Raw genomic sequence first — 26,596 nt, forward strand, 5'->3', positions numbered from 1 at the left:
GTACCTCTTTCTACTAGGTACAAGCAATACTGGTATGACTCTCAACTGTAGGGTAAAGACATGGGAGCTAGGAGAATGTCTCTGTAGGTGGCAGCATGTATCAGCTCTGCATAAAAATTCAGTCCCTGAAAACTGCAATTTTCAATTGCTGACAGCACTGCAAAGGCGCATATTGCTGGCAGAAGCCCACAGCTCCTGGCAGGCAGGATGACATACCAGAGTTTACCTATAGGAATCTATCGAGCAACTCAATCAAACTCTGCCTGTTTTGCAGCCCTCACACTGTTGGTAAGAGAATCCTTTGTTTCCTTGCCAGTCATTTTGCTATATCAATAGTACATGGTAAGAGCAGCAATGACAAACAGGTCTGAACACACCAAATCAATCCGAAACAGATGTTCACCCCACCCCTTGCTGGATCCTCAGTGTCTCCTGGCTGACACAGTGCAGCTGCAAGCAAGACCCCAAGACAGTAGTAGCTAACAAGTGTTTTCAGCAGGCTGCCATCATGAAGCAGGATATGGATTGAGCACTGGTTCCTTCTGTCAAGTTATCAGGGCTTTGCCTACAGTTTGTTTCTTTCCCCTTTTTCTTAAAGGGGGGGGGGGTGGGGGGTGGGGTGTAAAAAAAAAAAAACAAACCCAACACAAAACAAACAACTGTCAACACTGAGCATTGTTAAGATTAGGCTCTAATCTGAGAAACACTTTGCAAGCTGGTTTTGCTACAAAAAAAAAAGTATTCCTGACACTGTCATCTCTACTACTCTTGAGAACTATGTAGAACTAATTCATTTTTTTGCTTTAAAGAGTGGTTGTCTTTCAAGACTCCATTTCTCCCCGTTCTCATCTAGCTAGTCTTATCAACTCTCCAAAATGCTTGTAAACCAACACGTCCATAATAGTGACACTGCCCCAGCAGTCTGAAACCCAGCTCACATTTATTATGGTAATAGAGTATCATAAATCAGGCTGGTCTCAGAACCCCTCAAGTCATTGGAAAAGGTGCATTTCAGGACTTCTAACAACACTGTGTTGACACTTAAGACCCTGCACAACAGCTGCCCTTTAAGCCCCAACTTCCTGACAAAAGAAGCTCTCCTGGCTGACTTAAATGAGGCAAAGTAAAGCATGACATGGAAGGAAATTGTGGGGACCCAGTCCCTGTTCATAGTGCACGCTATCTAGGTACAAATACTGCATAAAATAGACTTCTAATGCATTTCCAGCCTTTTCCCCTTCTTAGAGCTCACATCCCCTTCACAGCAATAAAGTAATTATGCAGTGCAGCCTGTGCAGTATTAAGTAGTTATGAATGCTGTAACTGTAAGCAGGCAACACCAACAAGGAAGGAAAAAAGTCAACTTGCTTACAGAGCACAGTCACTGTCTTTATACCAATAAGAAACTGCACAGCAGTGAAGTTACCTTCTGACAGCACACAAAGCTTGTATTCGGACTTTCTACCCTGAGAAAAAGCACTGACTAGTCATAGGGTCAAACAAAAGCCGTAGCACAGAGTAGCCCCAAGCTGCACTTCCAGCTTTCACAGAATAACACCACTTGGAGAGGTGCCCCCACCACCCTGACCCAAGTGCAAGTACTCCTCTTAAATGGAAACTCCTAGGAAACAGAAATAAGTTCAAAAGCCACATGTGAGTTATGCTGGAGGTGGGGGCATAGTGAGGGGGGAGGTAGTTAAAAAAAAAAACAAACAAAAAACCCTGATAGAAAGTAGTACTATTTAAAAAAGGCCTTCTTTACCATAATCATGTCATATGACACTTCAGATACAAAATATTCCAAAGAAAGTGTAGTTGAGAGCCATTCACTCTATCAGTAGGCCTTAAAAGCAAAGTCATACAACAGTCATAGGCATCAGCAAATGCTGAGTATTCCTCATGGCCCAACCTGCACTTTTACTTTCCTCAGCTTAGTTTAAAAAAAAAAAAAAAAAAAAGGCATCAGTAGCAGACTGTGAGCACACTTACCTGTTTTGGCACACTCTCTCCCCACATACATGCTGAAAAAAAATCATTTTAATACCCTGCTCTTCTCTTAATGTCTAGGTAAGAAAAATACAACTTTCCCAACTCTTACATAAAACTATTTCAAGTTTATGTCATGTTACAGCTTTTCTGATTGACTTATACCAAGAGATAGTGATAAACTTTGTGGATACTTCAATGCTACTCTGTTTCCACTGACTGGTGGTTTGCAAGGCAGTTCAGTGCACTCTAGCACTGTGTAGGAATATCCAAGCCAGCGCTAAATAAGCTGGGAAAGTAAAAGCCTGTATTCTGCCCCAAAATACAACAGTGCTAGGCTTGATAAAAACCAAACACACACACAATTAAAAAACAGTTTAGGTTCAACAGCTCCCCAGGAGGCTATTTCTGAATGGGTTGTGAGAGAAGGAAAATACATATCCCAAATAAATATTAATGACAGCAAACAAAACTAGACAGAAACTAGACACTTTTCAGCTAACCCCAGGTGTACCTGTTGTTAGGCACGGCACATTGCTTCATCAGATGACAACTCCAACTCAGCTTGTTCACAGGCTGTAAAGACACTGATGTCCAAAGGCAAATACTGGTCTGCTAACTCATGCTCCCGGAAAGTGCTTCCAAAGGAAAATTTTCACAGGCAAGAAAGATAGTTGTAGGTGACTGTGTCCAGAGAGGGAGGAGGTGAGCCAGCCTTCTCAGCAGTTGGCAGACCTGTTCTACACAGAAAACAGGTATCTGCACCACGAGATGTGTTCCCATGAATGAGGCTTGCAATGACTAAAACCTTTATTTTATCCATTCCGTAAGAGCAAAAATCACACTATTCCTTCCAACAAACCAAATATCCAAAAGTACAGACCTAATCTTGGCACGTTTCCTACCAACTACATTAACACTAAGATTTTACCCCTGAAGACTCAGCAATTAGGTTAAGTTCTAGAAATGCTGCTGTCCCAGGTACAGGATAAGAGTGCATACAGACAAGGGGTAAAGTTGCTACATAGCCACCTGAGGCCAGTTATGTCCTCAGGAAAGGGGAGAGGGGGAAAAAAGGCCTTTTCACTCACCTTTATCTTCTCACACCCTCTCCCTTACACTTTCTGATATATGCACACACACACCACACCGCCCCGTGTGTATATGTGTGTATGTGTATATATATATATATATATATATATATACACACACACACACACACAGAGGGAATCTCCATCTTTCAAGGATCTGCTTCTAAGTATCCTAACACTGGAACACCATCTGCTCTTATCTGCATGTACTGATCCTTAGAACAACAAAATGTACATCTAGGCACCATGCCTGATTGTTTAGCTGAAGTACCCACAAAACATCAAGTGCAGACAGCAGGTTAACTCAGAGTGCAAGGCTGCCCATAGCACACTTGCCCTAATTAGGACAATTAAGCAGTTCAATCTTCAACAGTAGCAGGACAGTGAACACTGGCCTACAGGTATCTTGCAGTAAAGACATCAGCCCCTTCTCAGCTGGTTTCATCTGTACCTGTACAAATTTGACTTCTCCAACTCCCCACTGAAGTGAGCTGTTATTTCTAGAGACACAACTGAAAGGGAAAGTGTATTTCCTATGGTCACAAGAGGAAACAAATCTGGCAAGTGAAAGCAAGACATTGTGAACAGAGGACACAGGAAGCAGCACAGTCTAAAGACCTCATTCATCTGACCTTCAAGGAATGAACAATGAATTAGACTTCACCAAACATGACAGTAACCCACTGCAAGGTTGCCCATCCCAGAATATCATCTGTCTTCATGCAAGTGGGGGCGAGGCCCTATCCAGACAAATACCTGTAGCTATTAGTACCGACTAAACTCAGCATTTACTGCCCAGCCTGGGAAGAGGTGGTAGCCACCACAGAAAACAGCTTCGCAGCTATCTAAAACCATTTCTACCCTGAAGAGCTCTAAAGCATCCAGCTGCTGTGGCAGCTGGCCTTCATTGCAGCCACTTCATATTGCTGGTAAGGCCAAGGACCTAGAGAACATTTACTCTAAGTGAAAAAACACATGGGTTAACTGAAAGTCAAAGGAAATTTGACTTGGCTGTGACCTCTGCTCTTTTACAGGTCTTCTGCTGAAAAGTCTACAGAATTTCTGAGCACAAGTATTTTCCCCACTCCTGGAGTAGTGACCAAACTAACAAGACTGCGCTGGGTAATGTTTTCTGCTCTAATAAACAGATCAATGTTTCCTGGGCCACCAGAGCTCATCTCATCTCTTATGAAGGAATAATACCTGAAGAACCTCCCAGCCACATGGCAAGAAAAACCATCACCATCTCCCTTCTCACTTTCTCCTGTCCTTGCTCAGATATATTTCCATGGGATACAGCTCAGGAATAACAACAGATTAACAGATGCAGAGATGCAGGACTAAAAGTGTGTTCTGGAAGGCCTGAATACATGAGTGTGTGCAGCACCTCCACACAGCTCCCATCTCCGTCTGCTCAGTCTGAGGAATTTTTTCAGCGAAAAGACTGGACACTTCTGAAACTACCAACCTGTGCCTCATACCACTGAGCTGCTTGTTCAGTCAATGTCAGGCTGAGGTGAGATTCCCTGGCTCTTCCTCTGTTTGGGCTCTGCAGCTACTGGAGGACAACTGCGACAGGGTCTGTCATACGGAAGCAGTGCAATCTGTATGAGGACTAGAATTAGTAAAATAACCAACAAGAAAAAGTTTTGAGCACAGTGAAAGATAACAGGTATTGTGATTTCTTTTCTCTTACGGTCTTTATGCAGACTACACAGAATGAAAGCAAGTACACTTCCAGATAAAGTCCATTCTAACCTCATGGTAAGCAGCTCCACTGTATTTTCCCAAAACAAGGATACTGGTGACAGTGCTCTCATGCTCTGCGTGTTTTTTAATTACAGTAGTCTGAGAACTTGCCTGCTCAGGGTCTAAGTGTAGTCTTCTAATAGATATCACAGATAAGGCTCTGCCATTTCATTTCCCTATTCAGTCCAAATCCTCAGTGCAATAACAGTCACTTCTGCTCCTGGTATTTAACACATTCAGATCTTTTGCCCATTTCCTTTCTGCTTCTTTCCTTCTAGAAGATGCTCCCTCCTCTTCCCATAATTTTCTCCTATAAGCAGTAGAAAGGAAAAGATTAGACTTTATTAGAAAACTCATTTTTCACCAAACTCCCTTCCCAGTTCTGAACTGCAAGAAACAGAGAGCACAGAAAGGGCTCCAGGAACCCAAACCTTCCAGACATCAGGCTATGCTCTCCAGTCAAATTCAGGAGTTTTGCCCAACAGCCAGCTCATAATCAACATGGAACTTAGTTTAAAAGCCACAAAACTTCACATATTCTTCCGAACATCAGTATTTATAATTAGCATGTAACTAAACAGTTTATGGAAGAATACAAGGGGCTGTAAGGAGATATTTAAATAGTTACTGTTGCACAATCAGAAGTGGAGGAACCTGTCACACACTCTGGCCTGTACAGTACACAAAGGCAAAGTAAAGGAGCCTGTTCATCTGTTTTGGCCTATGCCTATGAGTTAGTTTATTTTTTAAGAGTATCACTGAAAGTAACAGGCACCTACTTCTAGCTTGCAGAAACTAAGTTCCCCACTGTCATTGGCTAAAGCCAAGTAAGACGCAAAATGCATTACTACAGAGAAATTGGATTCTTAACATCCATCAATCATCTGACTTCCAGTTTTAAAGGCCCTGAAATTTATGTGCTTGTATGCTTACAAATGGCAGTGGCCTTTTACACTTCCTTGGCATAGAAAGAAAAGCTTTCTAAAATTAATTTTCTGCAATGCTGTCCCTATTGGATATCTTGCATAGTCCACTAACCATCTCTCTAAACACAAGGGAGCAGACCACTAGCTTTCTTTAACAATTATACCAAGGGTGAGCAGCTACTGTTTTGCAGGATACTTTGGAAGTACAAAGCTCTGCATTACCACATGATAGCACTGGTGTCAAGACCAGAAAAGGAACCTGGTAGCTGGCAGAAGCATAGGCAGAACACCCCAGGCTTACCACCACTCCCCTGACACCCATCAACGTCCCAGCCCATGCGTACCTCAGCCTCTGCAAAGGCATGTCATTCTCAGAGCAGTACCAGGCAAGAAACCTTTGGCTCAACAGCTTGTGTAAAAGTTCTGGCCACCTGCCTTGTGCTGGACCCCTTTTCCCCAAGGCAGGACAGCCAGCTACCCGGGCTCACAGGAGCTCCCACTGACACACAGCTGGCCAGCTCCATCAGACTGTCAACATTATAGCAGAGAGAAGAGAGTCAGTCTAAGAAAACGAGAGTTTAATCAGGAAATGAGAAGAGACAAGGGATAAGAAACTCATTACAGGAGAGTAATACCCCAGCCAAAAGAAACATGATTGTACAATTCAGAACAACCAGGATCAAAACATCCTATGAGCCAGCAGTGCCCAGTGAGGGACACTCCTGAGAAAGAGCTCAAGCACTTCTGGCAGTCTCCAGGCAGCTCAGCGCAGTCACCGACTCTGACTGCCCAAGCTCCAGCCTCTGCCCTCAGCAGCTGCTGCAGAGAGGCCCTGGCCCTGCTACTCCAGTCTCAGCTTCTCTCAGCAGGAGGTGCTGAAAGGAATGGAGGGAGCACTGGCTGTGCACAGCAGTCCCAGCCTCTCCCGACAGGAGATGGTGTGTGGAGTAAGAGAAGCCCATACAAAAAAAAAGTTTACATATTTATAAATGCCAAAATAAATATTTAAGACAGAATCCCCCACCCCTCTAACACGTGCGTAACCACACTGCAAACTGCTCGCAGGACAGCCTCCAGGGGCTCAGGGAAAAAAGCGGTGACTACACCACAGGGCAGCCAGCTCAACTTCCTTCTCATTTCCTGATGTTTCTGAAGCCTGCAGCCCACTGGGAAGGAGGAAGAAGAGCGAGCAAAGCAGAGCGCCAACACGCAACAGTGCTGGAGAGGAATGTCATGGTATAAATACATCAGATCAGTGGTTTCCAACAAGTTAAAACTAAAGTAAAAAAGACACCAGAAGGAAGGATGGTGTAAATGGAACTACAACTACGCAGAGCAAAGGGTTGTGTGTCCATGGAGCTCCGCCTGCTGTCACGGTGAGAAGGTGGTCATTTCCAGAGAGACCCTTTGCCACAGCTCCTTTGTCTGCTTGCTGCGCTTCAGGTTCTGGAGAATATCATTAAACTGCATCATGCCCATGGGAGTCAGGCAGAAGGCGCTTCTGGCGCTGCGGATGGCATTCACAAAGTCATCATAGTCAGCTGGAGTGAGATGGATCAGCCGATGATGGATGTACTGGATGGGAACAGGGAAAGAGCCTTAAGGTATTTGCTCACCACCCTCACACTTGGAGCAGGACTCAAGAGCTCCCAGGGCGATATGTCACATGATCCTGTTACCCCACGAGAGGTCCCAAGGCTCCGAGGCTCTGACAGAGGAGAGCTAGCTCAAAAGACAGCAGTGCTATATCTTACACTGTAACACAGCCAAGGAGAGCGTCCCCTCAGAACACCAAAATACACCACACAGTATCAGCGGGTGTTCTCTCCTTCACGGGCACCAAATTGCACCACAGTACAGTGCAAAAGGGCCAGCCAACACTGCCCCACCACCCACCACCATGTAACCCCCACACCACTCATTTGCAGGTTATACATGGGGACCCAGCATGTTCACTGGACATCTCCTTTGCTAAGGGGTATGGAAGGAATAAGGTTTACACTAAGTTGCTACAGAATATCTCTAGGCTTAGCACTGTCACTTCCATCAGCTTCCAACTAAGGCCCCAAAATTGCAGGTCCAGCTTTTGAGAAATCTATTTCACTAATGTAGCTCAGAAAAAGAGCTTAAGTGAAGAAGCTGTCATTTCTCCAGAATATCACCTAGGTGATAGGACAGTTAAGCCAAGCTGGAGAGTGTATCTACAGAATCACCCTTCTGGTCATTTACTCAAGAGAAGTAGGTACATGTGGGCTGTCCTGTTCACACTGTTTTAGGGAACAGGCGGCTCTAGTATTCCAGCTGGCTCACTGAAACACACTTATATCAGGATTTATTGAAACCCAGATATCTCATCCATACTGGTAGCTGAACAAGCCACTTCCACTATTAGTGCCAGCACTGGCGCACCAGACAGTTGTGCCAGGGCTTCATGACGAGGGGAAGACAGGCTACAAACAAGGAAAGAAAAAAAAAAAAAAGATTGGCTAGGAAGCGAGGTGGACAGGGGGCTTGAAAACATAGCAAAGAAAAAGAAGTATAGGTACAGCTAGCATTCGGAGGAAGAAAGAGGACAGGGAACACAGAACCACCCCATCCTTTGTGGTGAGCACAGGAGGTGAGAGGCCTTGGAAGAAGCAGTACAATAAGGTCCTTTGTATGCAGCCTCCATACAGGCAAGCGATGCCTATTCTAGTCCCTGCTGAGGGAAAGGGATGCGTCAGGCAATGGATCAGTTCAGCTACCAGTACCCAAAGCCCCTTCTCCCCTGCACACACACACACGCACAGGCAGTATCCGCAAGGCAGGCAGTGGCCTGGCAGCTTTGCCAGGCAAGAGGACAGGCCACACATTACCTGTATGTAGGCCTGCTGGCACCTCTGCACCAGCTGGTGGAAGGCTGGGGTGCGCAGGTGGTTGTGCACATGGGCAGGGTTGAGCCTCTGTAGAGCTTCCATGATGATCTCCTGTAGCACGAAAGGGCTCAGCACCCCCTTGGCTGCACCAACGCAAAACTGATGCACGTAGTTTACACCTGCACAGGAAGGAGAAGTCAGAACAACAGTGTTAAGGTAAGAGACACACCAGAAATCAAGTACTTCCCAGCAAGAACCTGGATTTGGAGCACCTTCTTCTCAGTGTAAGGTATCCTCCAGCAGGCTCAGGGAAGATAGTCTAGCAAACTCATGGGGACAAGAGTTCATTCTGATATATTCATCAGGTCTGATTAGAGACCAGGTACCACCTCAGTTGCTGATATTGCCAGTTCACTTAAAGGGGATGTGAAAGAAAACTGGTGTGGCAAAGTAACTACAGAGGCAAGGATACACTGCACCTCCTCCCATTGCTTCTTGCCTGCCCATCTAGGAACCACCTGCAGCCCCAGCACTCAGGTCTTAGGGAGGCCAGAGAGATAGCCAAGCTTCCCCACTACTGCCTACAGTGGAGCTCCCCCAGCAGCAGCAGCAGAAGCCAGGCCACTAGACAGGCTGTTTGTAGAGGGTTTTTAAGTTCCTACTGCTGATGAAATAATTTAAAAAAAAAAAAAAATAAAATGATCTGACAAAAAAGATCCAAGAGCAAAGTAGAAGTAAAAACAAAAACCAAAAACCAAACAGTTGGTGGTTTCAGCACCTATTGTTATACAAAGTCTTCACAGAAGGTGTAAATATACATAAGAAAGAGGAATACCTACAAGATAGTGGAAAGGGAAAAGAAAAAAGTTGCTGTTATAGAATGGAAGAGATACAAGCTCTGAGCCCTGTCCAACCCCATGCACTTCATCCAGTGCTCAAAATTCAACAGCACAACTACAGAACCCAGAAATGGGACAACTGCCTGGATGAAAGAGCAGCAGGGATCTTCTGAAACATTCTCAGAAATGGGATCAGATATCAGGCTCACCCAATCTTTGAAGTTTCACTCTTTGGAGAGCTTTTTCCCACCATGGTCCAAATCCCAGAAAGTGGATTTCTGCTGAAGTACTGCTCTGAGCCTTACCTAACTTCGCAGCTAACCCAAGGAGCCATTTTACATCCTCTGTGTAAGGTGGGCTGCGGGAGAAGTTGTTGGGATGGTCGTTGTGAGCTCTTCGGCCAAGCATCTCCAGAGCCAGCATCCCTGTGAGAAAGGGGCAGCCAGAGTCAAGCAGCACTTCTGCCCAGTAAGGCTTAGTCTAGCACCTCACTCACTGCAATACAACCTGATTGGCCTGTCCTTCGTCAGCAGAAAATTCCCTGGCTACAAAGAGTCCAGAGAGAAACAGAAGGCCCACCTCGGAGCCCGTCACCACAGGAAGTATCTGCAAGAACATCTGGATCTGCTGCTCCAGGCTGGGAAATCCGCACAGCCATCACACCTCACTAGAGCTGCAAAGAGACACTCCACTAGCATCTACAGCAGAGTCAAGCAAATAGACCCAAAGGCTGCACTACAGAAGGTGTCCTGAAAGCAATGCATTTGCTCCAAATTTTGCAACAGAGAAGCTACCCAAATCAACTTACTCAGCTGCAAAGACAACAGGCCAACACCGAGACTGTCAGTGTTGTCAATCTGCACACATTTCACTTATTCCATTACAGTTATTCACACAAATCTTCCCATTAAAAAAGTTTTAAAATACCAACAGGCACTATGTCTTGATCTTCCTACCTGCTTCCCCGCCCCTGCTTCTGTTATTCAGGCTATTAAACGCCCTTCATGACTCACCGCTTACCACTGCAATGTTTCCAATGACATTTGCAGCCCTTTCTGCCTAACAAGTACTTTCTTCTCTAGCTTTCAGCAAAAAAACCTCAAGCAACCTCTAGATAGCCTTCCTTCTATTTTCTTGCTATTTCTCTTTGTTTGCTGCCCTGTGCTAGCTTTGTTTACCTTAGAGGCTCCCTCCTCCCTCCCCAGGTATCCAATGGGTTGGACCACAACTATGTACTAGTAGCTTACTACAATCTAAGATCAGTCAGAAACCCCAAGACTGATATCCTCGTACCAATGGCAGTTCAGGCAGAGACTCTATTTCCTCATAACCAGTATGACTGGGAAAGGAATGCTAATTACATACCCACTCTCCACAAAATAGAAGTTCTCTCCAAGTCAACCTTCAACAACCTGGCTGGAAAGGCACAGGACACATCGCTCCATGCCTCTGAAGACTCAACTGGTGGTATTAAGCTAGAAGTGTGCCCTCACCATCCATGAACAGGAGATGAACTCCATTTTTGTACATAGTCACAACCTGCACAACCACATCCTCAGAGCCCTATCCAGACTCTTTTATGTACACCTGCTGAAAGGCAAGACTCTTCCCAGCTCTAACCCACTTAGCTTTCTTTTCTACTCCAATGGCTCTCAACAGCAACTGTTCAATCTTCTACTGCTTTGTCTCCATTTTTAGCCTCCACATATGATCATGAAGTGGCTTTCCCCATGTAGCTAAGATGTCATCACCCCCAACAGGTGCAGTAGCAAATTGCCAAATAACAGTGAAAACCTGCAGCCCTGCCCTGAATCCCTCTCAAGGGGGCCATAGAAACCCACTCGGCCATCCTTACCAACTCGGTATGCGGAGTGGAGGTAGTGCAGACCCTGGGGGCTCACAGGCTGACTGTGCTGCTCATCCTCGGCAGGAAAACCCCCTGTAACAAGGGAGTTGGGCTGTGAGGACAGAGTTGTCAAGGAAGCCCCCTGAATCGCTGGGAACGTTGATCCTGCATGGACACTTCCTACTGAAGAGAGCAAAACAGCAGCATTAGGACCCACCACCAGCCTAAAAGAAGGTTTACTTGGGCCATCATCTCCCTCACCTGACCGCCCCCTGCCAATGTAGTGGTCTGTTCCCCTAAACAGAACAAAACTGCAACCGAAAACTACAGGCTTACAACTGAAATACAATGGGCTAGGAATATCTCTGTTTCGTTTGCAAGCAGAGCCTGAAGGGAGTCAGTTACATGCTTGTCCATCTCTTTTGCAGTATTCCACGAACATGCACATTATTCATGTTTGACTCACAAATACATGTGTTGACTCAAAGGTACTATTAACTGATATTTCTGGTCCCAATTTCTTGTCTGAGGAAACAAGCATGTGCATGTCTACACCTGATGAGAAACTGCTGAGGAAATTAACTGAGCAGGACCAGTATCAAGTCACTCAAAGATCAAGTCCAACATTGTGAGGTTCCTCCACTTCTGCTGTAAGACAGCTATGACTCCATCCAGCTACTGCGGGGCAAGCGTGTTACTGGAGGCTAGCCTCCAATCCATCCTCGGGAAGAACCGCCATCGCACACACTGGCAGCACGTACCACGAGCAAAAACAGCAAGGAAATTTGAGAAGCTCTGCCACCTTCAGACACTAGTATGGGCAAAATCAAGGGAAATCACAGAAAAATCCATTACACTGTACCACCTAAACTTGTACATACAGCAGTTAACACTGAGCCAGTAAGCTGTACTCTGACAAGGGACTGAAGTTTATCTAACTTTCCCTCTCAAGAAAGGTACAGAGAGGAAAAAGCAAGGTTGCCTGAGAATTCCAGAGCAGAGATGCCATCAGGTGTGTGCACATTGTTACCCTTATTTCACAGCTTCTCTGTGGTGCTACTACACCAGCTGGGGCAATGCTCCAAGTTCCGATTTCTGCTCTTCCCCTGCCACCTCCAGCATGTTTTTCAAAATGTTTACTAGTGAATAGTTGAATACCTGAGAACAATGTGCCTCCAAGGAAAGATCTGTCTAACGTCCTCAACCAACCAGACACACAGTGCCAAACAACCCACAGAGTGGGGCAAAATCCATGCTGCATTTGAAGTCTGGCCAAGGAGAATAAAAGAATGAGCTGGATTGTTGCCAGAGCTCAAGCATCATCACGTCACCACATACTCCAGAAACAGTGAAACAGTATTTTAAGGACTGAAAACAGAAGCTTATGCAAGCCATAAACAATGGCAGCTGGAAAGGGTGGGGTTGTTTTTTCCCTTCATTATTTTAAGTGCTCTAGGATGAGTTAGTAGTTCTGGAAGATTCATAACTCTTTGGAGGAGTACAGAAATGGTTTCTCACAACTAAGAGTCACAGCATCAGTCCAGGAATAAGGCTGTCAGCAAACGATGTTCTTCAGATCTTGAGGCCTTAGGACTATTCTAATTGCTTTTGTGGTGGCTTTTTAGCATCAAAATGAAAGACAAAAATAACTGAAAAGATTCTCCTGATAATCTGGATACGAAGGAGGCCAACACATCTCAAGTGTTTTCCCATGTACCAGTCTTCCAGCACCTGGTGAGTTGCAAAGCACTGATAAGCAAATGTACAAATAGACATTACCACCTCCCCAGTGAGGGTATAACAGAGCCTGTGTCAATTATGCCTGACCGGTGTAAATCCCCATAGCAATGAGAGCACATCCACAATTCAGTCAACATCTGCTGTTCCAGTGCTGCACACTACTTGATGGGTCTTCAGCACCACTCTAGCCCCAACACATGTGAGCAATTGTTCAGATTGCCATTGGCATGATCCTGCCAAAACACCTGCCCTCTCTACAGAAGTTCCACATTTTGGGTACTGGCTGCCTCCAATCCTTTCAGGCAGGAAAGACATCTATTAGTGCTACTGTAGCAGAAGTCTGCCTACTTCCTGCACTCTCTATTCATCTGACCCAAAGGAACCACAAGAGCCTGCTCAAGATCACCTATGCTCACCTTGCCCTAAGGAGAGGGGGAATAAAGCTCTAATAAGTTAGAAGTCAGAAAGACCAGGAGGGCTCCAAACACACTTCAGTCTGAGGGGCCAAAATAACCTCATTCTGGAAATTTAGCTAAACAGAAATTAAAATTCCACTAGCTGAATCAGGCCCCATTATGAACCCCAGTACCCGCAGGCATATGAAATTTTAGGCTGGGGTAGATTTGGTCAGAACTTTTCAGCACAAGAACCCCGGTTCCACCTGTAGCCAGTGAGGGGCAGGACTTGACTGGGGTATGGCTAGGAGGCACAGTAGACAACTCTATGCTATGCAGAGCCCAGGGCTGTAACACTTACTCGCTACGTTGGAAGACAGTGACAGTCCTGTCTCACTGTGATAGGGATGCACCGCAATCTGCGTCATGGATGGGACCGGCACACCAGGGAATGACACTGCTGTAGCTGCCAATGATGGTGTAGTTACTGAATAAGGGTACTGTGCTCCTATGAATGCCGGATGGACACCCTAAAATAGAAAATAAGTAAGTCTGACCATTGAGAAGTAGTCCAAAACATGATGTCCCCACACAAACCCTGAAGCATGGGAAGTCCAACCTGACAGTGAGGAGGAAACACAGGAAGAATCAGCACAGAAACTCCATTGCACCACATGACCATTACATCTTCTTGCTCCTCCTCCTTTTAAATCTAATCAGTTTGCAGAAACCCACTCCAAGAACTTTCAAAAATATGCAGAGGTTAAAATAACCTTTGGTTTTCTCTCTGTAGTCTCTATTTAGTCTGCAAGCTCTCAAGAAGACAAGTTTTCTGTACAGTGCCTTCTGAGAAACTATAGAGCAATAAAAGCAAAAAAACTACTGATGTATTATATTTGATATTCTTTTGAGACTTTACACATACCTACAGAAGACTCCTTAAAATGCAAAAGCTGAGCTGGGGAGCCAAAGCAACTATCACAAATCAACAAGTGATAGCAGAAGCTAGATCTCAAGCCACAGCAGGTGTGAGCCCCACGCTCTCCCCAGTCAGACATACTCCCTCTGGAAGCAGCCACACAAAGTCACCATAAATGAACAAGGCACAGGCAAAACTCACCTGTGGGTATGCTGAGCCAGGGACTGGGAAGACAGCTGGGCGCGGCATGTGCTGGATAGTGTGTCCAATATACTGGGGATTACAGGGGATGTGAGTCTGAAGGGTGGTGTAAGGGTGGAGGCCCTGCGTGTGTGTATGTGCCATTGCTGGCCCTGCCATCGTATGCTGCTGGTACATGGTCGACCCCACAGAGATCACCGGCATGACTGTTGCTGCTGCGGTTACCGCAGCTGCCACTGTTACAGTGGTGGGCTCAGAGGTCACCCGGTTGTCTGTCAACCCACGCGCTGCTTCAGAGGCAGCCCGTGCACCACTGGCACTGCAGCCGGTGGCACCTTCTCTCTGGGCTGGGGTCCCACCAACAGTCTGTTCATAAAGCCAGTACCACTGGTGAGCTACTTCAAAGAGGACTTCTGGGTACACGCCACCTCCTTTGGCTGCCTCCTCTACTGCCATACAGGCCTTTTCCAGCATCAGATTGTCCTGGGGGCAGTGAAAGAAAAGCAGAAGTGAAGAATGCAAAACCAGGAACACAAGAAGGCAAAACTACAGCAGGAAAAAAGTACAAGGCATCTAAAATGACTGACGCTATGGGGAACAGACAGATCACAACTACGCTGCAGAATAACCACAGCTATTCATTAAAGATAAGAGAAATCCACAGAACTAAGATTAAGGCTGTTCAGTAGCATAGAAGAGCCAATCCCATAAGTAACAGCACATCCTCGATGGTGGAAATCAGCTTGTGCTAGTCAGCCCCCACATCATGCTCACCTGTTCCTTACACTGCACCAGAGCCCTCTGGATCTCGTTTGGGTTCAGGGCATGGGCATGAGGCAGGCAGCTGAGTGCCAGTTCAGCAGCTGCCCGCACCATGTTGGAGTCTCTGGCCCGTGAAGCTCTGTCTGCCAATGATGCCACCTCTGGGGGAGTCAGATGTCCGTCCCAACACTCCACCAAGATGTTCAAGGCTGCGCTACCAATCTCCATGGCCTGCCCTAAGAGGAAGAGAGAAGACTTTCACACCACTGGATGCCCAGTGCAGTTCCAGTCAGCCTTCCCTCAACAGGAGGTGCGCTCCTCACTGCCTTCAAGAGCAGCGGACAGAGCCCAGTTGCTCACCTTAGGCTTCAAGTCAAACTTAGGCTCTTCCTCCCAAAACACAGGGCAGGCAAGAGCCCTCAATAAGCAAGCAGTGAGTGAGGGTACCATTATTAAAGTTAAGCTAAAGATTCATTTGAGGCAGTGAGAGGAATTTGCTATAGCTGATTTTAGTAAGCACAAACGACAGCCTAGACTGTCACTATTTCCATCATGTCAGGAAAACATGAATTTTCAAGGGTGTGTTTTTCAGGCTCTAGAAGCCACATGGATAGAAAGCAGGTAGTAGGTCTGGGTGCAAACAGAAGGAAGAAAGTGAAATGCTGAACACACCAGAGCATGTTCAAACTTGTCAAATGTGTCTCTTCAGCAGACCCCTGAAGGAGAAGTTAAGACCAGTCTCTGTGTGAGAAGTGGTCTATGGCTCTGAAGACTGAAGCATGTTGCAGTACAAACAAGAAGAAACAAGTTGCAAGAACTTTCCAAGCCAAAACAAGCACCACTGTGAAAATCACTGGTGCTCAGCTTGTACTGTCAGCTGTGCCAGCAGCTTACATGGCTACCACAGCACACCAGCATCACCATTTTGGGGCATAAACTCGCCTCCCCCCGCTCCTTCCTGCCCAAAAGCAAGCTTCCCGATAAAGTTTTGCTGTAACCTGTGATCCAAGAGACATGGGAGGAGTAAGTTCGAGAGAGCCAGTTGGGAGACACAAAGTTATGCAGCCCTAGTGCATACAGCCCAATCTCGAAGGCGCAGAGGTGAAGGTTGCGGTGTGGTCCCTGGTGCCCACCACTGGAGGAAGGGTGGGTGAAGATGGAGGTACTGCTGTTTCCACCTGCTTTGATGAGAACTGTCTTGGCCAATTCAAAGTAGAAGTGAGCAGCTGCCTCCGAGGGCTGGTTTGGGACATGAGGAGCATGGCTCTCTAGCCGCCTCCCTTTGTACCTAGAAGAAAAAAATAGAGGAACCTTTCAGACAGTAACAAGTACCCCACTTCACTAGCTGGAGTCTTTAAGGTCCAGAAGAAACAAAGCAAACTCCCAAGGAAGTACTTCCTGATGTATATGTGCTAGTTCCCTGACACCAGGCCTAGAGGTTGCCTCTGTGCATTGCTATTATTCATTACCTGCCAACTTCCACAGTCTTTGCACGGGCTCCCCCACTGGCTCTCCTACTGCCACTGGAAGAGGAAGATCCCAGCGAATCACTTGAAGAACTGCTGATACTGTCACTGTCCTGTCCTCTGCCCCAGGATGTTGTTGCCCATCCCCCACGTAGCGGACGCCGACTGAGCGTTGGAGAACTGTCAGACGTGGTTTCAGGAGCGCTGCTGTCAATACTAGCCATGCCTACAACACCAAAACCAACACAGTAACGTCACCAGGGCTAGTAAATGTAATGTGTGTAGTTAAACTCCTACTCCCACCACCACCTACAGTCCCAACTAAGATCAGTCATGACAGCGACAGTCAGCCTTACAGCTGCCAGGCATTCAACTTTGCAAATTAAGAGAGGTTAAATTAGTCAGTTTGGTCACAGATGTCAGTGTCATTTTGAAGTTCTCAGATTAAAAAGCAGAAGAATCCCAGAACAATGTATCTTTATTTTCCCCTTCACACCATCCCAGTCCCTCACTGCATCTGCCAAGCTTTGTGGCAGAGTATAACAAGAAGCAAATATACACACAAAGTCAAGTTCCACAAATTGTATGAGTATGAAGAAAATCCTTGCTGCACAATTTACACAAAAGTTCTTCACATCCTCAGCCTCTAACTTACACACTTCCCAAGGGAAGTGTCAAGAGGCAGCAGCTCCTCTGAATTTGTTTTTGGACCCAGGAGCACAGAGTCCAGCAATCATTCAGCTCCAGATATCCAATCCATCACCCAGGACATATCTGGTGTGAGAAAGGTATAGTAACTTGCCATACAGAAGGGGGCAGGAACTCTGTGGAGCAAAACCTATTTCTCCATGCCAAACACCCCAGAGACAATCAACTGCTTCTGTAGTACAGGAAAGGCTGACAAGTGGAATGAAAGAGCAAGGGAATTGCCGAAACTCCAACAGGCTGCCTAACACAGCACTAGATGCTGTATGAACTAGTCAGTTCCTACCTGTGTGTTTCTTCTTCTGCCTGACAGGTGAACCCCAACATCTCCCATTGTATCCACCTCGGTTTCCAAGGGCCAGACGGCTGGGCACCTTTCCCTCTTGTTTCAAGACAGTGGCCTCTGCAGCTGGCTCACAGGGGGACCTCTGAGAGCTCTCTGCATAAACAGGACAGTGATAAGGTAAACATTATGATTTGTTTCTGTATCTCTAAAACCAGATGTGGCCATTTAAAATATATAAACATCAGAAGATGCAGGAATTTTATAAAATGAGTGGTATTTATGAGCAGGATTATCTCAGTTTTCTTTCAGTATTAAGCATATCACCCTATACCAGGCCAAGAACACTTAATCTTAACAACTCAAGATTTGGAAAATTTACTGCAACTACAGAAAAATTTTAGAATAAAAATGCTCCAGCAACCCTAACCTTATTGCGGTCATCCTCAGATAGTATTGATCTATTTGGGAAGAGTTAAGAGAGCATCTGCTTTCCACCAAAGGCTGCTGTATGTGATGTTTGCCACCAGAGTGGAGGCACAGCTTGAAGAAAACCACATTTATCTCTAATGCCCTTCAGCATTCTTGGTTATTTATCTCACACGAAGGTACCTGACTCTGTGTGTAGCTTTCTGAAATCCTGCAACTCTGTGATAGAAACCTAAAAGATGGAGCCACAGTAGTTTTACATTAACTGGTTATACAACTGGCTCAAGATAGGAAAACCTGAAAATTAGCTTGAACTTCTATGCAACAAGAATGTGTACAGAAATGGATACAGCCAAACAGATAGTGGGGGAATGACATTCTAGTAACCACCAAGTAGCCAGATGGTAATATAATCACTCTACTTCCCAAAACACACAAATATGTACAGTTCCAGTTCTGCACTGATAGCAGAAGGGTTTCACCATAGCCCTTACAGACCACCTCTTACCCTGTGTATTTTTCTCCACGAAGTTCTCAGGACTGCTCTGGACTGCAGCGCTTACAGCAGCTTGCTGAGTGACAGAAGTCCCTGGAAGCTGCTGGATAGCTGCAGTGGACTGAGCAGCATGTTTGGAAGGAGATTTTTGATTTGCTACTGTAGGCTTGCTAGATGAGTAGAAGGAACTCAGAGTCTGTGGTTTGTGAGTTTGACTCTCTCGGTCCAGGAGTTTGTCTAAAATCTTTAACAGCAAGGAAAAAGGTGGGGGGGGGGGGGGGGGGGGGAAGAAAAATAAGAGCTTGGCAGAAGGGTAAGAGAACAGTCATTACACTAAGACAGAGCAGAAAAGTACTAAATCAGCTTCCTGGTGGACAACAAATTCCATTTGTTGGAGAAAAGAAGAAAATGCTTATTCTCTAGAAAGCTATAGGCATTATCTTCCTGTACTGAAGATCAGCAATGCGCAGCTGAGAGCCATGCAGTCTGTATTACTGGGGAAGCAAAGATTCATTCGTACTCAGTAATATCCCCATTTTCACTTCAAATAGCCACTGACTTTACTTGACAAGCACCCAACACTCACAATAAAGCAGTAATTCTGGTACATCAAGGACAGAATGAAGGACTCTATATTTAGTTCTGCCAGTCATTAGATGTTCTTAAGTTACCAAAATTCTGCACTCACCATTCAAAAAATCCTGTCATACTCTTACTAAGAAACTGGCAAAGCCACTAGAGAAACTGCGTTCTACCAGCCTACAACAACATTTTCTTGTCCTTATTTAGTATGTGATTGGGTAACAATGCATAACCACATTTTATGGGTTTGTCCATTTCTACTGTTCATTCTCCACACAAAAGTCACACCGTGTGTGATTTGCAGATGACTGATATCGCAGTGTCCCTGTTATTCCCTGGAGAAGAGTATAGCAAAAGTGTTTCTCCTTTAGGAGACAGAAAGACACTTGTAATATTCTTACCGGGTAGGAGGGTTTCTGAATATAAAAAATTAATAAAAACCTTCCTGAAGCTTCAGCAGTTTTTGATATTTTTTTCCTCCTTTGGGGTGGTGTGGCAGAGTTTTACTACCTTGCATGGGAAATTAAGGCACAGGTGGACTGAACTAGTATATCAAGAGGTGAGAGGTTAAGAAACAAAGACTTTGCTAGATATACTGTTCTGCAAGCCAACATCCCTGCAGCAAAACAGAATCAATCCCCAGACCACACACACAGTGCACACTGAAAACCCGAGACAAAGGACTTGTTTTAGCAGGTAAGCAAAAGCGTTAAAAGCAGTGAGAAAGCATCTTCTGACTGGACCTTAAGAAACCTACGGAAAGAGTGCCTCTTCCAGGGCAACGCACACTGCACAATCAGATTTTGCATCAGTGGAAGAATATAAATACCACAACAGAGCTTGTAAATCATCAGTACATGACACAGCAACTTATGCTCACTGGCAATACTATCAAATCCATCAAAACCCAAACATGGTTTGCACTGCATCTCCCTCTCCACTTTTAAAGGAAAACTAACCTTCTTCAGCTTAGACTGATCATCCTTGTAAGTAATCATCAGGGCTAGTGCCAGATCCCCTTTCTCCCTTCGGGTGCCTTCACACAACAGAGGATGTTCTGCTTCACTGACAGTTGTTTTCATACCTGCAGGCCAGAAAAGAGGGGATGAAGAGACAAGTGAGCCCATGGGATTACACCACATCCTGAGCAGTATCTATACCTCATTTTATTCACTCCACTGTCACCGGCAAAAGAAGACTTCCCACCCCTGCCAATTTTTCTGTTAACTTCAGAAATAGGTCATGAATAAACAGGACCTACTGTTTGTCCCCAGAATACTAAGCTTGCTACAACTGTCAGAATAACCAGATCCTAAGACATTACAGGAAGAGAATCCAGGCAAGCCCACAACTCCATCTTGAAACAAACTTTTCCAGTTTCTGCAGGTGCTACAAACCAGCATTCTCACCCCATAAAGAACTCATCTTCCTCCTTTCATAGATGAGGTAACAGAGAACAGGCCTTGTTTAAACCATTCTATTCCTTCTTGTATGCTGCTTTAAAACAGGCATACAATATTGTCAACATAATATATATATAATCACTGCTTTGTTGCTGAAGCTGATAAATGAGGCAAGATTATGCTTAGATCCTGAATTATATGATAATGCTTGAGAGTACTTCTGCTAGTCTTTCACTATCATTGTCTAACCTCTTCTGAAATGATTGCCTTTTGTTCTCTGGAATTGTCCATCTCCATTAAAGTCCAGGCAATACATCTTCCACAAGAGCAAGAAGAAAGCTAAAATTCACGTTGCTACTTTAACATTCAGTTCCCGTCCCGTATCCCCCTTCTATTTTTCACAGCTTTGCAAAGGCATCTCAACCCCATCATGTAGAATCCTTCTGCATCTGGTTCTGACAAACCGTGCAAATGTTTTCATTTCTGCACCAAACTGGAATGAACTACTAACTCTCACCATCCAAAACGAAGCAGGATGCAGAACATGGATGAAAAAAGACTTTTCTTGTAAAAGATTCTTACCAAGAGCAGCAACAGCTGCCTCAAAACCAAGCTCTTCATCACCAGGCATTTCATTATTCCAATTACGGCTTGGGGGTCTAGAGCCTGTAGGAGAAACCACTGAAAGACGGCAATAGAATTAGCGCTCAGCTTTCAAAACCAGGACCTCAATGCAAAAGCCATTTCTGAGACCTTTCTGAATTTGCGGAGCTTCCTGTGGTCCTATTCCTAGCCTTGTACCAGTTTCAAGACCACAGCAATCTCTTGGTTTTCTTTTTCCCCTTTCTCTCTCTAAACTCAGAGGGCTCCAAACCAGGCAGGTACATTGTCAAGTCAGTCTTCTAATTCCAGGTTTTTGTGTTCCTTTTTAAATACTAGATTTATATTAGCTTCTTCTGAATATAACCAGCATAAGAGTAGAAAAGTCAGTCATTTGTAACTATTTTACAAATACAGAGTGTTGAAATGTGGTAAGTTTCCAGTTGTTTTCAAATGTAAGCAGAAGGAGAGACAGTTCCACTGGGGCACAAAGTGCCTCTAAAGCAACATGGAGGGAAGTGCAAGCAACAGTGTGTGAAGAATCAAGATTAGGTTGTTCTTATACAGAAGACAGTTTCTCTTTGAAAACCCCTCAAGACCTGGCATCTCAGAACATGCCCTTCACACACTCAAGCCAATGCAGACAGTACCTGGAGTGCACAGGACATCAAATATAAAGCTAGCCAACATCAGAGGCAGGACAGGACGGTAATCACACAGTGTCCCTTCTCGCAGTTCTTCAGCTCTTCCTCGAATAGTATTCATCTCATTAGTGCCCAAGGGAATCTTCTTCAAGAGGGCTACAATCTCAGACTCCTGATATGCCAGCTTCACCTGGTAGTATCCACAAGGAAACAAGAAGCTGCCATCAGCACAGGCCCTGTGGGCAGTGGACCATTTTTCCCTATACTTAAAGTACAGGAACAGTTTTTATTGGATCATTAAATTATAGCAACTCTTAGCACCCTAGCCACCTTTACCATTCTCTCCACACTGAACACAGGTTTTCAAATCTAATACAAGTCTCGCCTCATATTTATACTTTTTTTTACTCAAATTATGACTCTTGAGCTGCATACAGAAAAACATACATCAGCTTTCATAAGAACATCAGGAGAAGCGTTTGACTGGGTAAGTCAGTGGAAAAGGTGATTACTCTTAATTGTAGGAAAAAGGATGCTATGTTAAATAATATACTCAATCGAGACAAAGAGAGACTGACTAGCAGCAGAACGGGCACTGGGTGTCAGCACGCATGTCAATGGGATGAAGACTGTTACATTTCACTACTGTGTGCTATTTCTGCATTCTCTCCATTCTTAACATGTGAAAGTGATTGTTTTCTTTTTAGGTAGCAAGTGACTGCCAATCTCACAGTCTACTAATCAGATGGTAAGAAGTACCAATAATTAGTGTACCAAGTGTAGTTGGTGGATAACTAGCAACAATACAGACCTCCAGGGACTACACAACCCTGTAGTGAAAAGCAGGGCCACTGCAAATCACACAGACAAGGTCTTAATTGGACACTTCTTTTTTTAAACAGGAAGCCTAATAGTAATCAACCTGTGTCCAAAATAATATGCCTCCACAGTGCATATGTTCACTTGCCAACGAATGAGGTATCAGCAAGAGCAACAGTTTTCAAACATGTAACAATTGCACCAATTGACCCCAAGGAATGAGTTTCAAACCATTTCACCAATGCAAATATGGACAATTCCATTTACAAATGGCTTTATTTTCCTCAGATTAGCCAAGTACATGGGAAACATATTTAAGATAAGTAGTAAACTGTTCTAATTAAATAATATACTCATAAAAGATTTTGTACTCATTTAAATATTTTCAAGCCTGTAGCTTCATGTGAAATCCAAGGCATGTTGGCACGTGAGGTCTGAGTTTCCTATTAATGAAGGTAACTCCAGATGAAGTGATATTTCTAATCATTTTTCTGGCAGATCAATGTGTGCTAATGGGATGTCCACACAGTCCATTTAGTCCCACTGCAATCAATTTTAAGGAAACATATAAAAGCATAACCAAACTTCAGGAGTTGAAATGGAAACCACACGAGCAAAAGCATTCAAGCAGACCAATGTTGCTTACGGACACTGCCTTTTTGAGGTGTTTCATACCTCCAGAGCCTTTGTGGAGGCAGGTGGTCTCTGCAGCTCCAGAGCAAACATTCCTATTCGAAAGGCCAGGTTGTGGTACTCCAGCCGCTCACTCAACACAGTCAGCAAGAAAGCAGCTTTCGATAAGGTGTTGGTTGCCATCCACGTCTGCTTGCTGGTTGATACCTTGTTCTTTTTGCCCTGTTTGAGGAGGAATTTGTCACAGGACACTTTCCTAAACGTCCTAAATGATTCTATGCTTCTCCTACCCTTTGCAATAATTAGTAGACAGGAGGAAGAACAAAACATGTTTAAATTTTATTCCCTGTGCTGAGGAGTCACAAACACCAGCAGTTACTGATGAACATCATTACTTCCCCTATCTCACCCCAGCACAACACAGTTGAAGAGCTGGCCCATTGATAAGACATATGTCCACTATTGGACTGATACTGTGCAGGCAGATGTTGCATGCCTGTCCCTTCCAGGGGAACCTTTTCATACAACAAACACTGCTTAGTACCACTACAAGTGATTTTCCATAAGTTTATGCTTATTTATTTCCTCTTCAACCCTTTATACTGAAACAACAAACTTCTAACATCTCCAGTGGTGCACATTACGAAATAGGAGACTAAAGTTTTGGAAAGAATCACAAGAAACAGTGTTACCTGCACAGAGCTGCACAAAAATCAAGACTTCTTATGGCTGCTGCATAATCTTATAGCACACAGTAGCAGGTACCTCTTAAACAAAACATCCTTTGAAGCTGTTGTTAAATAGGGTGTTTTGTTCAACTGACTTAAAATAGAGTCTTAAAGGACCTGCAGCTTTTAACAGACAAACCAAGCTTCTCTCTGAAGCATAAGGAAAAGCGAAGAAGCTTTTAACTAAACTCAAGTTTCTGAAGATTTAAGTCCTGCTGAATAGCCCCTTATTTTCTTTCTCCCTTTTATTCACCCCCACACGCACAGTGATCAAGCACATTAATGACATCCAGAGAAGTTCAACCCAGAGGAAGCATCAGTGCAGGGCCCTAAACCACAGTAAATGAGAAATGCTTGAGAATGTCGTTATATCCATTCCATATAATCCTTGTAACTTACCCTCTACCCACAAAACTAGACACGCTCTCTCTCTACCTTAGTTGGTGGCTGCTCCACTTTGAGATCTGGAGGGTTGGCCAGTAGGTCCCTGGCAAGCTCTACGGTTAAGCGGCATGCTTCATTACTGTATCCATGTGCATACAGGGCCTCTGCACAAGCAAACAGGATCTGCAAGAAAGAACAGATGGTCATATTCAAACCATGCTCCCCCAGGCTGCAGCTAGCCTGCTCAAACCACTTGTCACAAAGACTCTCCAAACACAATTCACTTCAGCAGCAGGTGTTCTCAGAGTCCTCCTTGCCTGGACATTCACCACCATCCCTTTAAACACTCCCTTAAAAAGCCTGTTCTTCCATGATTATGTTCCATTCTCCCTCCAAGTGCTATAAGAGATCGGAGAATAACTCAAAAAACCCCTGAAACCCAAACTGACTATAACTATTCCCATGCACGTCCATTTCAGCTGCTTGCTCATACAGGTGAAAACTCTAAATGTATTTTGAGGTTATTACAGGAACATGACACAGTCTATTTAGATTGCCTGTGGCTTTCCAGAGAATTTCTGCTTACATGGTTGGATCTAAATTTTTCCTGCTGGGCATGTCTCGATCTTACCTATTTTGAATTTCATCTCAATTTTGCCATTTCCAAGAGTGAAACTAGGTAAAAAGCACACACTGGTTTGCCTACATTTGTAAATCCTGGAGCGTGAGGTGGGACCAGCTAAAACTGGGACACACTTGAAGTTAGTGCCGAAATAGGGAGTCAAGCTTGTGGGAAAGAGACATGTGTGATACTACTGCACTAAGACTGTAGATATCTTATGATACAATGGGTTACGATTACATTATAATTAAACACTTGATTTAACAACATACTAAGTTAAACGTGACAGGTAGGAGGGTGGCAAGACCATGATGTATACAATACATAAGACTGCAAAGCAGTGTTTTGAACTAGATTCAGCTCACCTCCATCCGGTTCTCCTGCTCCAGAGGCTTTATACCAGCAAATATATCCTGCTCCTCTTCATTTCCCCCTTCAGCTTTGTCATCATCTTCCTTGGCTACCTCTTGTGGATTCAGATAGTATACCTGGTAATCATCTTCCTCTTCTCCATCATCCCCTCCCCCTGCTGCACCATTCTCTCCCACTTCTTCTGGCTTCAGGCTCACACCACCGTTGTTCTCATCTGCAGAAGGCAGGTCGTCATCACCACTACCCATTTCCCCCACAGGATCCTTGGGCGATTTCTTGGCCATGGAACTGGTCCTGACACTGGGCTCGGGTCCCTCAGAGAAGTACACCCCACCATCCTCCTCAAAGGTATCCCTGTAGCTCCTGCTCAGTGGGCTTTCTGTAAAACTAAATGTGTTGCTGGCTTCTGCCCCCAGAGCCAAGCTGCTGTCATCCAGGCTCAACTCTGCCAAGTCCGGCTCCAGAGAGCTGTCTTCACTGCTCATGCGACGTTTCCCACTATGTTTACTGGTCAAGCCTTTGCTCACTGGCAACTTTGCTTTCCCCACTGCAGTCTTATACACAGCTTTATCACCTTCTGCTGAAAGTCGTCTCAGAACCCTCTGTGGCGTTTCAGAGACAACTTTCCGCTTTCCAGTAAGTTCCTTTGGACGAACTGCTGGCTCCTGGGGAGAGGGACGCAGCCTGTCCCCAGGCTGCAGACATGCTCCCCCAGGCTCCTGTCCATGGGTTCTACCAGCCTCACAGGCAGTTTCTGCACACTGCAAGCGGCAGCTCCTCTGCTGGATGGCCTTTACCCAACAGAATGAGTTCTTCTTGTCAGTGCTGCTATATGTGATCCCAGGAATGGGATAAGCTTCCTCCCAGTTGAAGTAACAGGCTTCCACAGCTGGTTTGAAACCCTGGAAGAGCTTCTCCAGTGATTTCTTGTGCTGCCCCCTCTTAACATTATCTATGACTTTCAGCTGCCATTGTCTGAGCTGTGAGCAAAGGTCCCTGCGCCTAAGAGAAGAAGTAAGAGGACAGGTTAGAAAACAGACACAAAATGCACCTGTGACAAACTATCTCATAACCCACAGAATACCTCCTCCTTTTGGCCAGAAACATCTTCTGCTGAATTA

At 45.0% G+C, this 26,596-nt stretch overlaps 1 protein-coding gene across 5 annotated transcripts in view; it reads right to left on the reverse strand.

The window, feature by feature from the left end:
- Nucleotides 1-6,309: 6,309 nt before the first annotated feature.
- ZSWIM8 (zinc finger SWIM-type containing 8) overlaps nucleotides 6,310-26,596 on the reverse strand; it is a 63,501-nt gene continuing 43,214 nt past the window's right edge. For 2 of the 5 annotated variants that reach the window (XM_074830638.1, XM_074830641.1), the window contains 17 exons: nucleotides 25,469-26,477; nucleotides 24,533-24,664; nucleotides 23,412-23,591; nucleotides 21,924-22,107; nucleotides 21,256-21,354; nucleotides 20,230-20,354; nucleotides 18,701-18,932; nucleotides 17,767-17,919; nucleotides 16,779-17,001; nucleotides 16,308-16,597; nucleotides 15,322-15,545; nucleotides 14,548-15,030; nucleotides 13,789-13,957; nucleotides 11,302-11,475; nucleotides 9,656-9,871; nucleotides 8,608-8,786; nucleotides 6,310-7,327 (listed from right to left, as the gene is read on the reverse strand). In XM_074830638.1, the coding sequence (XP_074686739.1) occupies nucleotides 7,124-7,327; nucleotides 8,608-8,786; nucleotides 9,656-9,871; nucleotides 11,302-11,475; nucleotides 13,789-13,957; nucleotides 14,548-15,030; nucleotides 15,322-15,545; nucleotides 16,308-16,597; nucleotides 16,779-17,001; nucleotides 17,767-17,919; nucleotides 18,701-18,932; nucleotides 20,230-20,354; nucleotides 21,256-21,354; nucleotides 21,924-22,107; nucleotides 23,412-23,591; nucleotides 24,533-24,664; nucleotides 25,469-26,477 (4,276 nt within the window). In that variant the 3' untranslated portion in view covers nucleotides 6,310-7,123. Of the gene's footprint in view, nucleotides 7,328-8,607; nucleotides 8,787-9,655; nucleotides 9,872-10,025; nucleotides 10,120-11,301; nucleotides 11,476-13,788; nucleotides 13,958-14,547; nucleotides 15,031-15,321; nucleotides 15,546-16,307; nucleotides 16,598-16,778; nucleotides 17,002-17,766; nucleotides 17,920-18,700; nucleotides 18,933-20,229; nucleotides 20,355-21,255; nucleotides 21,355-21,923; nucleotides 22,108-23,411; nucleotides 23,592-24,532; nucleotides 24,665-25,468; nucleotides 26,478-26,596 lie in introns of those variants that run through there. The other 3 variants (XM_074830639.1, XM_074830643.1, XM_074830640.1) reach the window with 3 other exon arrangements.

Source organism: Strix aluco, chromosome 7 (assembly GCF_031877795.1).
Source record: "Strix aluco isolate bStrAlu1 chromosome 7, bStrAlu1.hap1, whole genome shotgun sequence".
NCBI classification, from domain to species: domain Eukaryota; kingdom Metazoa; phylum Chordata; class Aves; order Strigiformes; family Strigidae; genus Strix; species Strix aluco.